The sequence below is a fragment of the Phasianus colchicus genome, chromosome 2, assembly GCF_987193195.1.
Source record: "Phasianus colchicus chromosome 2, bPhaCol1.hap1.1, whole genome shotgun sequence".
Taxonomy (NCBI): domain Eukaryota; kingdom Metazoa; phylum Chordata; class Aves; order Galliformes; family Phasianidae; genus Phasianus; species Phasianus colchicus.
In genome coordinates this window covers 91,446,431-91,460,423 of record NC_143437.1, presented here as the reverse complement: position 1 = coordinate 91,460,423, position 13,993 = coordinate 91,446,431, and the positions used below count along the sequence as shown (strand labels likewise).

The 13,993-nt window shown below is 37.0% G+C and overlaps 1 protein-coding gene across 5 annotated transcripts in view; it reads left to right on the top strand.

Moving 5' to 3' along the window:
* FBXO25 (F-box protein 25) overlaps positions 1-13,993 on the top strand; it is a 36,557-nt gene that overhangs the window by 8,059 nt on the left and 14,505 nt on the right. For all 5 annotated transcript variants that reach the window (XM_090136330.1, XM_031611353.2, XM_090136329.1 and 2 more), the window contains 7 exons: positions 1,576-1,682; positions 2,905-2,954; positions 3,544-3,636; positions 7,527-7,620; positions 8,226-8,410; positions 10,133-10,315; positions 12,114-12,257. In XM_090136330.1, coding sequence (XP_089992456.1) covers positions 1,576-1,682; positions 2,905-2,954; positions 3,544-3,636; positions 7,527-7,620; positions 8,226-8,410; positions 10,133-10,315; positions 12,114-12,257 — 856 coding nt within the window. The remainder of the gene's footprint in view (positions 1-1,575; positions 1,683-2,904; positions 2,955-3,543; positions 3,637-7,526; positions 7,621-8,225; positions 8,411-10,132; positions 10,316-12,113; positions 12,258-13,993) is intronic.

Below are 13,993 nucleotides of genomic sequence, written 5' to 3'. Positions count from 1 at the left end.
TCCAGCCTCTTTCACTGCCTGACTAGATGTGATATGTGGCAATGTTGCATAAAATTTGGGAGTACTAAGTCTATGCTTTAAATACCTTCAGACATGAATTAAGCCTTTGGCTTGAATTGAGCTCTACTTGAGTGCAGAGGTGCTGCTTTTTTGTTTGGATTTTGTTTTTCAGGGTTTAAACTTCAGATGAAAATTCCAATTTCTGAGTCTTCTAAACTCACATATCATTAAGTTGAGCTGTCCCTGGAAGTGTTCAAGGCCAGGTTGGATGGGGCCCTGGGCAGCCTGGTCTAGCATTAAATGAGGAGATTGGTGGCCCTGCCTGTGGCAGTGGGGTTGGAGATTCATGATCCTTGAGGTCCCTTCCAACCCTGGCCATTCTCTGATTAGTGCAGTTAAACTTTTTGTGCAGTATTTAATAGTCCTTCTTAAAAGATGGTTCAAACCTGAAAATTTCTCCTTTGTGAGTAGGAATAGACTAATACAATTTTTGCCATGTAATCCCTTAGTACAGATTACTTTTGCATAAACCAGTGACCTTCAGTTTTAGCATTAGGGTTTTGCTAGTACAATTTAAACCTCAAACATGTTGCTAAATAGATTCAACAGGTAAATCCAGATCTTAAGAATAAGTAGTGAATGGGAAAAGTGATGTATACTGCTTTCTTGCCAAAAATGCTGGTGAGAAATAAGTCTTATAGTTAAATTTCAATGTGCTATACCCTGACTTACTCAAGTTATCTTCACAAGGCTTTTGCCTCTATGTAAAATGCATGCTCATTATCTGGATTGCTGTTGCCTATAATTTTCTGTGAAAATTGAAACAAACATTAACTGTATGTAGCATAGGTAGAGTTTTTAATGTATATGAACACTAGAATGTAAGCTTATGTGAAAAATAGAATTGGTATAGTCACTCCTCAGTGTCAAGTTATGTAACTCGCTCTTAGAAGTGACAAAGGTATAGCTTTGATTGTCCCCTGGAAGAGCTAGGGGTCACTGCATGGTTCTTGATGCCCTGTGACATCTGGTAACACAGTATGGTAACGCCTAAATCATGGACAGTGGTGTGATTTGTGCTTTTAAGTTTTCCTTATTTTTCACCAAATTTGATAGTGGTTAGAATAGAGATGCCTTTTTGCTGTCTTTTTGCCCTTGAGTGGTTGTGCAGTAATTTTGTGCTGATTTTCACCTGTGTGCTGTGATTTCGTCTCAGTCCATTTCAAATTGTGACTCTGATATCCTAGAACCTAGCAGGTAGTCAATTGTTCAGCTACTACTGCCTCCTCATTAGTCTGTCCTTAATATCACTAATGACTTAGGAGGTAATAGTTACTAAGAAAATACTTGTATCAAAGTGATTAAATGCATACAAAATTCAACACTCTGGGAAGAAAAGAACATAGTAGTGCATATCTTGAGAGAGGCTGCTTTCTACCTTCAGGTTGACAGCCAACATTTAAAAAAAAAAAAAAAAAACTTATTTTTCTATCAGGCTTTTTGATGTAGAGAATTATAAGCTGTATGCAGCTTGGGTATTTAATTACTGCTGTTTTAATTATGGCTTTATTTTAGTATCTTAACTGGTGGTGGTGATGATGAGATGTACGCTTCTGAGGACTGTGAATTTGCAGCCAAGAAAAGGAAGAAAGATCACTGTAGGAGCAACACGGAATCACAATGTAAGGCTGAGTTATTTTTGTTTATTTTAGACTGTTGTAGGTTTAGCCATTCATATATATTCATATAGGATGGTCTTCTCAATTATGTTTATCTTTGTACTGGCAACAAGTTCTAGTGTCAGAAGTGATGCATCTTAATTGAACTGTGGCATTGGTCATCTGCTGTGGGATTTACAAAGATTCAAAGGTAATTCATTCAAGAATAGCAGTTTCTAATAAGTATTGAATGCAGGCTGCTGTTCTGCTTTGTGGTCTAGTTTTAGATTAAATTCTTCTGACTGCTTAGGGAAGTCATTGCTTACCAAAGCAACACTTATTTTCAGTTATTTCTATGTCTGCTTGCAGAAATAGCTCTAGAATTAGTTCAGGAGTAAATATATTTTGTCATAATGCTTTTGGTAAAGATTTTGTCTGTATTGAGTTTCATGAAAAATATCTTCATTGAAATATCAAATCTGTTTCTGTTGATTGCTGGTTTTAAGAGGACCCGTGTTTTAGATTGCAAGTATATGTCAGCAAGTGAAGTACTTGAAATAGAGAACTTGATGGAGTGAGTAGAAAAAAAAAAAGTTTATATCAAACTGTGGAGGCTTCTAGTGCATTGATCTTGAAATGATTTTCATTATTTGTACCTTCTGAAATTAACAGATTGTCATAGAGGAAGCTGAAAGTATCCTCCAGCTTGCCTTGGTTTAGAAAGTATTTCAATATACTGAAGTGGCTATATGTAAGAGAACTTTCACTTGCCAATGTATCCAGACTTCTGAAAGCCGAATGTAGAAATTGCCATTGTGGGTCTTGCATAGTTGACTTTCCTGCTGGGTTCTTCAAAAACTAGTTTAGAGAAGTAGAGCCTTCAGTGATAAAAGGCAATGCATTTCTATTCCCTCCTGTCCTAAGGAGCTTCGTAGACTGAAAAGTATTGGGGCTTGTAAAAGAGAGACTGTTTTTTAGTATACAGTAAAAAAAAATAATAATTGTGCTATATCTGCCAGTGGTCCCAACTCCTGTTTGATTTATTATGTTTAACTTCAGTATGTTTTAAAGTATGTTACTTCTGACATTTGTAGGTATTCTTTTCAGCTCTGAAAAACTTCCTTCGCCAAAACTGTTCTACCTCCTCTATTAAGGATTTTATTGAGGATGGTCTATTTCCTTCAAAGTTGTCTTGGAACATACTACCTCAAATGGAAGTCTAAAAGTTCTTATGTTTCTATTTCAGGTTTTTATCGTGAAAATTGGATTTATGTTCATAAGGAAAGCACCAGAGAAGTAAGTCCTGCATGCTCTGGGTCATCAATTTGTACAGTCTTTGTGCTTAAATGGCAACTCTCATATAAAAGACAAACGTGTTCTGCATCTTAGTTGTACTTTCTTTTGCATAAACTTTATTTTTTGAATTAAGTTATTGTCTTCTGATATTTGACTACCCTCTTTACCTGTTTTCCTTTTTTTCTCTTAAAAGGGATGATTACTTATAGTCATTCTTGTATCTTATGCACAAAAAAATCAGTGGCATGATAGCAACTAGACAGTATCAGCATTGTGACCATGCAGGAACAGAATAGATTCTCAGAACACTTGATATCAGAGTGGACAATGATTATGAATTTATGGCCTTGCTACCAAGTAATATTGCCAGGGTACCTGATAGATAAACTGTTTGGTGGTTTCATTTGTTCTATAAGAAATAATAAAAAAAAATCTTCAGGCCAGATATATCACAGTTCCAGGGAATGTGGTATAGGTCTGCTTCTGCTGCATGGCAGTGTTTTTTTTGCGGACCATTTTGTTTGGTGGGGGGAGCTTGTTCTCCTCTATTTGCTTTTTTCCTACTTGTGGTGTTTATTCCTTTTCTCAGAGACATGGCTATTGCACTTTGGGAGAAGCTTTTAATCGCCTGGATTTTTCAAGTGCAATTCAGGACATCAGAAGGTTCAATTACGTGGTCAAAGTAAGCTCTTTATTTTATATATTTTCTTTATAAATGTGTTTGCTGATATGCCCATGTGTACAAAAGTTGCACTGACAAGTCTGTGTAAATATCCTGTTTATATATATGTAACTTACACTGCATAAAACAGCTGAAGTTCTACTTGAAACAGAGTAATTCTATTGTGAAAACTGGTTATATTCTTCTGTGGAAGCCTTTAGCTTGAGAATGGTGATGATAGCCAGTGTTCTGCTATATATTTACAGTGAAACATTGGTAGATCTAGTTGTTGCTCTGTCTCAGTAATGAAATCTTTTTCAAGGAAAATAATTCCCCTACAACCAAAAATAGGAAAGCATGGTAACTCTTAAGTACATGGACTATACTAAAAGTAGTACTTGTCAGAACCATATTTGATGTGTAAATATTCTGCAATTTCTTCTACAGCTTTTTAATAGTGTGATTCACTGTATTACTGCTATTTTTGTTAGACAAACTTTTATTAGTTTTGTTTAACCTTTGTTAAAATCCCATGTAACCTAATCATATTCCAGAGATTTTATTGAAGTTGTCTTTTACTAATAATATAGCAGCTTGAAGTTCATAGGAACACATACTTTGTGTTAATGCCATGATTCTTTCTTCTTGCAAAGACCCTTTCTCTGTTTTAACTGGTTTTCGTGGGAACAGATCTAGTCTTGAGAACGAAGGGTCTGAAACTATGAGTGTAGGCAAGTCCTATCATCCCTTAACTTTCTATAACATGAAAATATTCTGTGAGATATTGATCTGTCTTAAGCCTTCATTTTTTTTCATTTAACTTGAGGTAGGAAAGTATCTTACATTTTGAGTTTCCTTAGGAGCTGGGACAGACATCAGATTAGAATTCAGCTCAGAGGTGAGGCTGCTTGCAAAAAAATGTAGTGTTCAGAACTTGAAAAGACACAACAGCATTAAATGAGCCTATCAGGAGAACACCTTAACTACTAGGCCCTACTAGGCCGTGGAGTATTTTGAGAGAAAACACGTTCTCTATCCTCATGAAAATGATTGTATTATATCTCCAGAAAAACAGGAACCAGAGGAAATAATGCAAGAAGAATTTCCTTCTAGGTTAGTGGTTAGGATACTTGCTTGTTTTATTCCCCTCCAGTTTAAGACCACTGTACTTTAATGCTGCTCTGGGAGTGAAGACAAGAACCTTTCTTTCCCAACATTCTTCAGCAGCACAGATAGGAAGAAAGGAGAAAACTAGAGATAGGGAGGAGGGGAAACTAGAGATGAACAATGTTATAAATGGTGTCAACCTTGAGTGCCTCATATGAATGATAATGTTCATAGAATCACAGAATTGTATAGGCTGGAAGGGACCTCCAGAGATTGAATCCAACCCCCTGCAGAGCATGCTCCCTACAGTAGGCTGCACAGGTAGGCATCCAGGTGGGTCTTGAATATCTCCAGAGAAGGGGACTGCACAACCTCCCTGGGCAGCCTGTTCCAGTGCTGTGTCACCTTTACCGTGAAGAATTTCCTTCGCATATTGGTGTGGAACTTCCTATCCTCCAGTTTATGGCTGTTTCCACTTGTCCTGTCCCCACAGTCTGCTGAAAAGAGGTTGGCCATATCCCTTTGAGTCCTATGCTTAAGATATTTGCAAATATGAATAAGATCACCTCTGAGTCATCTTTTCTCAAGTCTGAACAGACACAGGTGGCTCAACCTTCCTAGGGAAGATGCTCCAGGCTCTTCATCATCTTTGTGGTCCTCTGCTGGACTCTCTCCAGGAGATCCCTGTCTTTTTTGTACCAAGGAGCCCAGGACTAGATGTAATACTCCAGGTGAGGCCTGACCAGGGCAGAGTAGAGTGGAAGGAACACCTCCCTTGACCTGCTGGCCATATTCCTTTTATTGCACCCCAGGATCCCACTGACCTTCTTGGCCACTAGGACTCACTGCTGGATTAACACGCTGGTTATGTATAAACACAGTAATGACTAGTTTTCTACGTGGTGGGCTGCTTCTTGCATTCAAGACAAAGTTTTGTTTTTGTTTTAGTTTATTGTTATATACCAGCTCACACTGAGTATCTCTGCTTGGATCCCAGATTGCCAAGGTGATCCACTTTGAGCCTCCAGCTAAGTAACCACCTTCACCCATTGTGAAAAGTTAATACCGGTGTGTGTTCAAGACCCTAGTACTTAGTGGAGAGAGGTTTTCTTATACTTATGCTGTAATATAGTAACAATTTTTTAGGTTTTAAATGATTGATATAGATGGCCTTATCAGAAGGTTTTCCATTTGGATAAACAGTTGATCCACTTGACACTATAATCTTGAGACAACATAAGACACAGCTATGCATGTATCACAAGAATGAACTTGTTAGATCCTTTTACTCATGCACCTGCTCAAATTGTCTTAATCCTTATATATTAACCTTCACTGAAAACATCATTAAAATCAGCTGGGTGGAATCTTTCTTGGATTTGATCTGCAGTCTAAGTAATGTGACTTTAAGAAAGAAATGTACATACTTGAACTGGCAAACTGCCAGAGACTTCTAGGTGTTCTCTGAACTGTTAATCAAATTAAAAATACTGAGAAAGAGGTCCTGATATCTAGTCTCAAAAGCTATAAAAATAGATTAATTGTATTTAAATACATCAGGAGATATTTTTTCCTTTCACAGCACATAATGTTTTGTCAGGGAACATGCAGAGAAGCCAGAAGGAGCGTTATTAAATCAGGGAGAGAACAGGTGTATTCTCTCCTCTTCCAAAGGAAAATTAATGGTGAATGTAGTGTCAATTCAATGTTTTGCAAATGAAGATACAAAGTATTCTTTGGCAGGCTTAGTCTTTGTTCACCCTCTGTGCCAGTAGTTGATGCCCTCCTAGAAAGCATAGCTGTGCAAGCTTGTTTAGATTATTCTGTAGGGGATTGCAGTTTCTGCTCCCTGCTTTCCATTTCTGATGCAGTGAGAACTTCTTATTCTGAGCAGTGTTATGAGTTGCAGTTGCAGAATTCGGTGCTAAACTTTTAAATGTTGCAATACCATCCTGACATTGAGACCTTACTCCTTAGAGACTTTTTTGGTTGAAGAGGCAATCCTTAACAGCTCTTAAACCAAATCAGCATTTGGTTTAAGAATGGAGAAGGGCCTGCTTCTAGGAGTTAGAGCTTGATATTCGCGTGTGGCAAGAACTTCATCTACTCCAGTTTCTTTCACTTAAACTATTCCCCCTGTTCTTAATACTCTTCTGATTGCAGCATTTTCAGAGAGAATCATGTGGATGGTTGCTGTATGTTATGGGAAAGTTACCAATGCCATATGTGAATGCTGTTCATTCTTAAATTACTGTGGTTTCCTCTACTGGGAACTTGAATGTAGGAGGGGTACAGCAGTCTCACCCTTTCCTTTAGGTAAAATGGCACATTTCCCTTCATGAGAAGGAAGTACCATATTAGGTCATCATGCCTGAGTTTAGCCAGTGTGACAGTTCACTCAAACTGGAAGTCTGGTACCTGGAATCAGTTCAGAGTGATGTTTCTGGCCATTGAATTTGTCAGGAGAATCAGAACTCAACTACTGTGTTGTTTTGCAAGTTCACAAATACAAATTTTCTCCATCGTTTCATTACAATTTATGAAGATCAGATCTCATGTGCTCTATGATAGAGACTTATGCTTGTGTTTGTACAGTGTTTTGAAGATCATCTCTCAGTGAGTTGGTCATGGGATGCCAGTAGTAATGCTTAAAGCTTCCCGCATTTATCCTACCTTCTTTTCCCAATTTTATAGTTCCATTTTTCTGAAATACAATTGCAGTGCTCCAGGTTGTTGTAAGCGAATGTATGTGCTGAATGTGTCTGATCTTTTATTGTCTTCTGACTCTTAATTCTTTGTCACAGCTTTTGCAGCTAATTGCAAAATCCCAGTTAACATCACTGAGTGGTGCAGCACAGAAGAACTACTTCAACATTTTAGACAAAATTGTGCGGAAAGGTAAACTGAGGCTTTCATAATCTGCTTGTTCACATGCCCTACGAGTACCTACCATCCAGTCTGAATAAAGTAGTTTCTCTTATTGAATCGTATGTTGAAGCAGATGAGTGAAGTAAAATGCCAGCTAAATTCTGTTCAGAAACAAACTATTGTCTGCTATAAAATTTTAGTCTTCATGAAATGTGTTATCTGTTAGATGAAGCAACTGTAATAAGTTTAGTAACATGATTGGTTTTCAATGTGCATGACACAATAAGATCTAAAGTACATAGCTGCTTTTATGTGTAGTTTATTTTTAAAAGTTATCACATTGATCAGGTTTTTGTGGTAACCACACTAAATGGAGATAGCACACTGTCAGCTTTGAACAGAAGGAATTTGAATTTATAAGTTATTTGGTGTTGAGTTTACAGAATGCATAGTATGATGCTTTAATCAAATTTACTTGTGATTTTTTAAAATTATTTACCTTTTATGGAACAGCATTAATGAGTGTCAGAGAGAGGATGAGGGCAGCAATTTTCACCCAGATAGTTATCTTGACTTAAGCTGATTATATTGGTAACCGAGATAACAAAAAATTGTATTTGGTTTTGTTTTTCTAGTCATGGAAGATCATCATAACCCACGATTAATCAAAGATCTTCTACAAGATTTGAGTTCCACTCTCTATATACTGATCAGGGGAGTAGGAAAATCCGTTCTGGTAGGGAACATTAATATTTGGATGTGCCGATTAGAAACTATCCGCTTGTGGCAACAGCAACTAAAAAACCTTCAGATGAACAAGGTATGTTACTAAATTATGCTTGTAGAGGAGAGGAGAAACAAGGAGAGAAAGAGTACATTAAATGTGGGTTTATGAATTTAAGTGAACAACACTTCAAATACATCCTAAATAGATGAGCTTGGCAGAAAGCAGAAACTTCTCCAGCAAGTAGCTTAAAGTGATAAACTAATGAGAGTCACTAACACCTTGAGACAGAAGCCCACTTCAGATCACTGTTGTTTTTTCCTTGGTTTTTGGAGAAGTAATGAGATTCCTGAAATGGAAAGAATTCCTAATATTTTAATAGATTATCTCTGATGAGTGCTGGTGTAATAGCTATACTGTAGTTTTCTGGCAGATGTATAGCTGTAATTCTTTTGCTCATCTAGAGAACTTTTAAAGATGTTTCCCTGGATATTCAGGTAAAGCTGACAAAACATAAATTTCTGATTCCAAAGTAAGTATTCTAGTACTAAAAATGCAAACCTAAAGTGAACTTTTGATGTGGACCAGGAAGAGAAAAAGCAGAACATACAAATAACAATTCTACCGTTTTATTCATTAGCACAGTTGCTTTTTGTGAAAAAGGATAATGATTTTAGCATCTGGACTGATCATGCAACTTGATTCAAAGTATATGGTGTAAACTCTTCCAAGTTTTTGTTTTTTTTTTTAAGTGGAAACTTCTGAAGATAAGCAGGAAACTTGTGTTTTCAGGCTTAGCCTGTCTGGGGCACTTCCAAAAGAAATGCTCCAAGATGTTGTATGTAACAGCTTTCATCTTTGAAACTGCTGCATGTGCTGGGCATCTGAATATGTCAGCAATTTTAGAACAAGAAAAAAAGAAATGGAGAACCTGATCTCATCTGTTCTTATATGCCAGCCAACCAAAACAGAGTTTGAGGCGCTACAGTTGTGGTACTACTTTCTAGCATGCCAGTTCCATCTGAGCTGTCCTACATTGGTTGAAGTAACTGATGAGAAGTCTAGCATTTGTAGTGTTTGTAGTGAGCACAACCATAGTCCCTGCGATATTTGTACAGATGACAGCGTGGAAGGCTTCATCTGTAAGTGAGATGAATGGTGGTGAAGTAAACAGATGTAAAGTAGTGGTTGCTGGAGTTCAGCTGAGGTGGGACCAGTGCTCCTTGGCAGGGCAGCTCCACTAGGTGGGGCCGGCAGCCTCCATCCTTTGCCTGACAGCAGGGCATCCAGTGCTTTCCAGTAGTATAGGTTCCAGGGAAAAACTTCTGTCACTTTTTTCAACAAGCTCATCCTTTAGATTCAATCATGTGTGAGTTATGCTTATCCCATAGAAGAAAACTTTTAGCAGAGGTGTAGACTCTTACAGAGAACTTTCTCAGTGCTCTGATCTGTCTCTTTTTACAGAACTACTTGTTTATGTTATCAAGGGAGCTATCTCCAGACTTGAGAAATGAACTTACATTATGAAGATAGATACAGAAGAAAGCTTTCTTCTATTTTTCTACTCTTCAGTCCTATATTCTGTATTGCTTCTATATTCCTTGTAAGAGAAATTTGCATGCTGTTTCCTAATAAAAATTGAGAAACTTATCCTTTAATCACTTCAAACCTTTTTAATCTAGTAATCAAATTATCACATGACTAACCATAGATGCTCAATGGTTTTGTACAGGTAAGAGCTGAGGTATCTCTAAGAATTTTATTTGTACCTTTTATTGTCAAGTTCTTTTTAGCTAAGTTTTCAACTTTTCATTCCAGCAAGTCAACAATGGTCTTACGCTCAGTGATCTTCCTCTGCATATGCTGAGTAACATCTTACACAGATTTTCTGATGGTTGGGACATTATTACATTGGGTCAAGTGACCCCAACTTTGTACATGCTCAGTGAAGATAGACAGTTGTGGAAAAAACTATGCCAGTACCATTTTGCAGAAAAGCAGGTAATAATCACTTGCATAAATGTGAGCCACCTTTGCTGTATGATATACAAATGAAGAGTGAACTTACAGATGTGACAGCATGTGAAAATAGTGCTTGTTTTCTGTTGTTTTTTTGTTTCATCTGAAAAATTGTTCTTGACATGTCTGAATTTAGGGCAGCTATTCACTCTATCCTAAGTCTTTTTTTTTTGCTATACAGTCCCAACAAATGTGCTAGAGGTGGTGTTCTGCTATTTTCACTATCTAGAGTAGAATTTGTTTTACTTAATCAAGATAGGCAGACAGAATTCATTGCTTGGACATGAAAATATTCTGTCTTATGTCTAACAGATTTAAGTGTTACCGTGTGGTCAGAGACTGGCAAATTAACTAGAAGTATAGTAGGAAAGGTACAAACTCCCTTCCAGTTGACTCTAGTAAGAATTTTAATAAGAAGAGAGGCTTTAGAATGAACTTAATGGAAAACGTAGTCAAAGGCAAACTGAGGGGATAGAGGGAAGTTCAAGTTGAATGTAACAGTTGAATGTATTTTGAGGTTAGATGAAGTAAGGTGGTTTTGAACAGTGACAGATAGTTGGAGAGACCTGTTGCACTAAGGTAACACTGAGAAAAAATAATTTAAGCATTTCAGCATAATGAACACTTCTTCACAGCTTTGTCAGTGCATTCCTAAATATTAACTTTTAAATTAGGTTACTAATAAAATGAAACAAACTTTATATCAAATGCTGCTTTCTCTGAAGAATGTGGTATCTCAATAGCTACAAGGTAGTGTTAGACTGCATAGGAGAGAAGAAATGGTATATATGTTGAACCATTGAAACAACTACAATAAAGTGTTTGATATCTGAAGAGCACTTCTGGGGAAAAAATAAGAATTCCACATAGGAAAACTATTAGGAAACAAAGTATAACAAATCACAAAGGCAGTGCTGTTGTCTTCCATATGGCACTGTTCTTGTGAATGAAGGAAGCCCATAATGTATTAGCAGTAATCCAAACTGAGTGGAATGTGAAGTCTTTCACAATGCTGTTATGCATTACCTACTTCTTGCATGCAGTTATGCCTTCAGGTAATTCATTGGTCACTGATTACTGCTGTGCTTCTAAAAACTTCATGAAATGTGAAAATACACATTTATGTCCTTTTAAAGATGAAGGAGTTGTTGAAATTAATACTTACTATCTTAATAAAAATGAATAGTAATCCATGATCACTGATGGGACAGGAGGGAATGGCCTCAAGGTGTGCCAGGACAGGTTCAGATTGGATACTAGGCAGAATTTCTTCTCAGGGTGGTGGAGCATTGGAACAGGCTGCCCAGGGAAGTGGTATAGCTGCTGTCCCTGGCGGTGTTTAAGTACCACATCTACCCTTTCCTTAAGGACATGTTCTGGTGTGCAAAATTGGTGGTAAGTGGACAGTTGAACTAGATGTTTTTAGAAGTCTTTTTTAAACCTAATGCTTCTTTGATTCTCTTTCCTGAAGTGTTTTTTAAAACGTATGAAGTGAATGTATGCCTCTAAATATTGTTTTTATTATGTAGTTATTGACAATTAGAATCATTACTGAATTAGATCAGCTGTGTATGACCTACTTTTCTTTGCAAATCTCTTCCTATTTTTAGATTCAACTTTTTTTGTGGCTAGATATCTTGCTACTTTTCAGAGACATATGATGTCAGATTATTGACTTCAAAGAATTCCAATTATAACACTTCAGCTTCTTTTCTTAGTCCTTTACCTGATGTGACTGTTCTTTAACTATTTTAAAGGAATGTATTAATTTCATGTTCAGTTTTGTAGGCATTTGATTCTGTCAGAGAAGGGTCACATTGACTGGAAGCTGATGTACTTTGCACTTCAGAAATACTACCCAAAAAAGGAACAGTATGGAGACACCTTGCATTTCTGTCGACACTGTAGTATTCTGTTTTGGAAGGTAAGATCTTTGAAATGCATAAGCAGAAATTGGTTCAGTTACTGATGATTACCTCAAAAGGAAAATGAGATCACCTTATCAACTTCCTCATGTGAAATGTGATCAGTCAATTCATATGTAACTTTAAATAACATATAAAGCTTTCATATGAAACTAGTATTGAATTCCAGACTTGTTCTTTATTTAGCATTTTTCTCCTGACATCTGATAACCTTAATGCTCAAAAATTACAAGGAAAACTGTCACATGGAAAGAGCTGCAGTCTGTTACCCTTTATTTCTTAATATTATGCAAAGCTGCTGAAAACTTCTATGGTGTGACATTCTGTTTATGGCATCTTTTTCCTAATGATGGTGTGGCAGTCAGTGTAAGTGTAACAACTTACTCCTGTAGCATTCCTACCACACTGGTATAAAACTGAGTATCTTTGTAGTCTTGCTTCTGTCCCATATGTAACCCTGAGGAATGTTTAAAACTTGATTCAAAGTATGTTTATTACTGTGAAGCATTCTGTCTTGCAGGCTGATTTTTGTTTTGTAGAGCATTTTCCTATTTTGCTCTTATGTGAACTGACAGTTCTGCTTTTACTTTCTGTATATGTACCATTATTTAATCAGTCAGGTGTCTTTAATTTTGCAGCTCAAGAACCACATACAGGTAGTGCAAATGGGTAAGAAAAGTAAGGAACAGTTGAGGAATCTTAATCTTGAAATACTCATCTTCTGGTTCACAGAAATTTACTCTTGTCCTCTTTCTGTAATTTTGTTGCATATCAATGTTAAGCTTCATTTTCTGTATAAATAATGAGGTTGCTGAACAGGATAAGCAACACAGAAATAGCATGGTACAGAGTATGTTATTTTAAATCTGAGCATTCTTGACATCACAGGAGCCCTCCCAGTAACTCTTAACGTTACTCAATATGTAGGGCATGGGTGTCCAATCCTTTGGCTTGCCTAGGCTGCACTAATTAAAGAGGAATTGTCTTAGGGTGTGTATGTAGGTAACTCTAAAAGTTAGGTTTGATGGCAGTAGTTTCAATTCTTAATAAGTTCTCAAGATCCTCATCAGATTTTTGATGAAATTATTTCTATGTTTCATTCTTAAAAACAATTGCATGTACTACCACAAAGCAGTGATGTGAATGACTGAAGTGAAGTATATTTTTCTCTCTGAGATAGGGCTTAGAGAAACATGTTGATCAGAAAGACACGATCAGATTTGAGTTACATATCTGATTACAACTCTGTATATTCCATTTGAAAATTTGCAGGTAATATATTTGTTGACTGAAAATGGAGTGGCAAAAATAACAAAACCTATATTCAAACTGTTTTACCACAATGGAAAATAGAGCTGCGTATTTTTTGCTCTGAATAGGAATGTGTTCAGCCAGTACATCAAAATCTGTAAACCTATTTGCCATAACTTGAGCTGGCACTGTTCTGTGCCCTGGTTTCAGCTCAAACAGGGTTAACAGCACAGTGCTGTTTGGTTGTTGTTGAAGGACAGCTTTGCAGAGCTGCTGCCATGATGGCACAGGGCAAAGTGTGGTACATGTAGGCTGTGCTGGGCCACATGCAGCCCGTGGGTTGGACATGCCTGATGTAGGTTAAAACTTTTTCTTTGAAAGCAGAAACTGCAAAAGTTAGCATATAGTATACACACAAATTGTGGGCATTTCTGGAATCAGATTTGTTTGGGTTGTCTGCCTTTACTGTGTAATTCTTTCTACA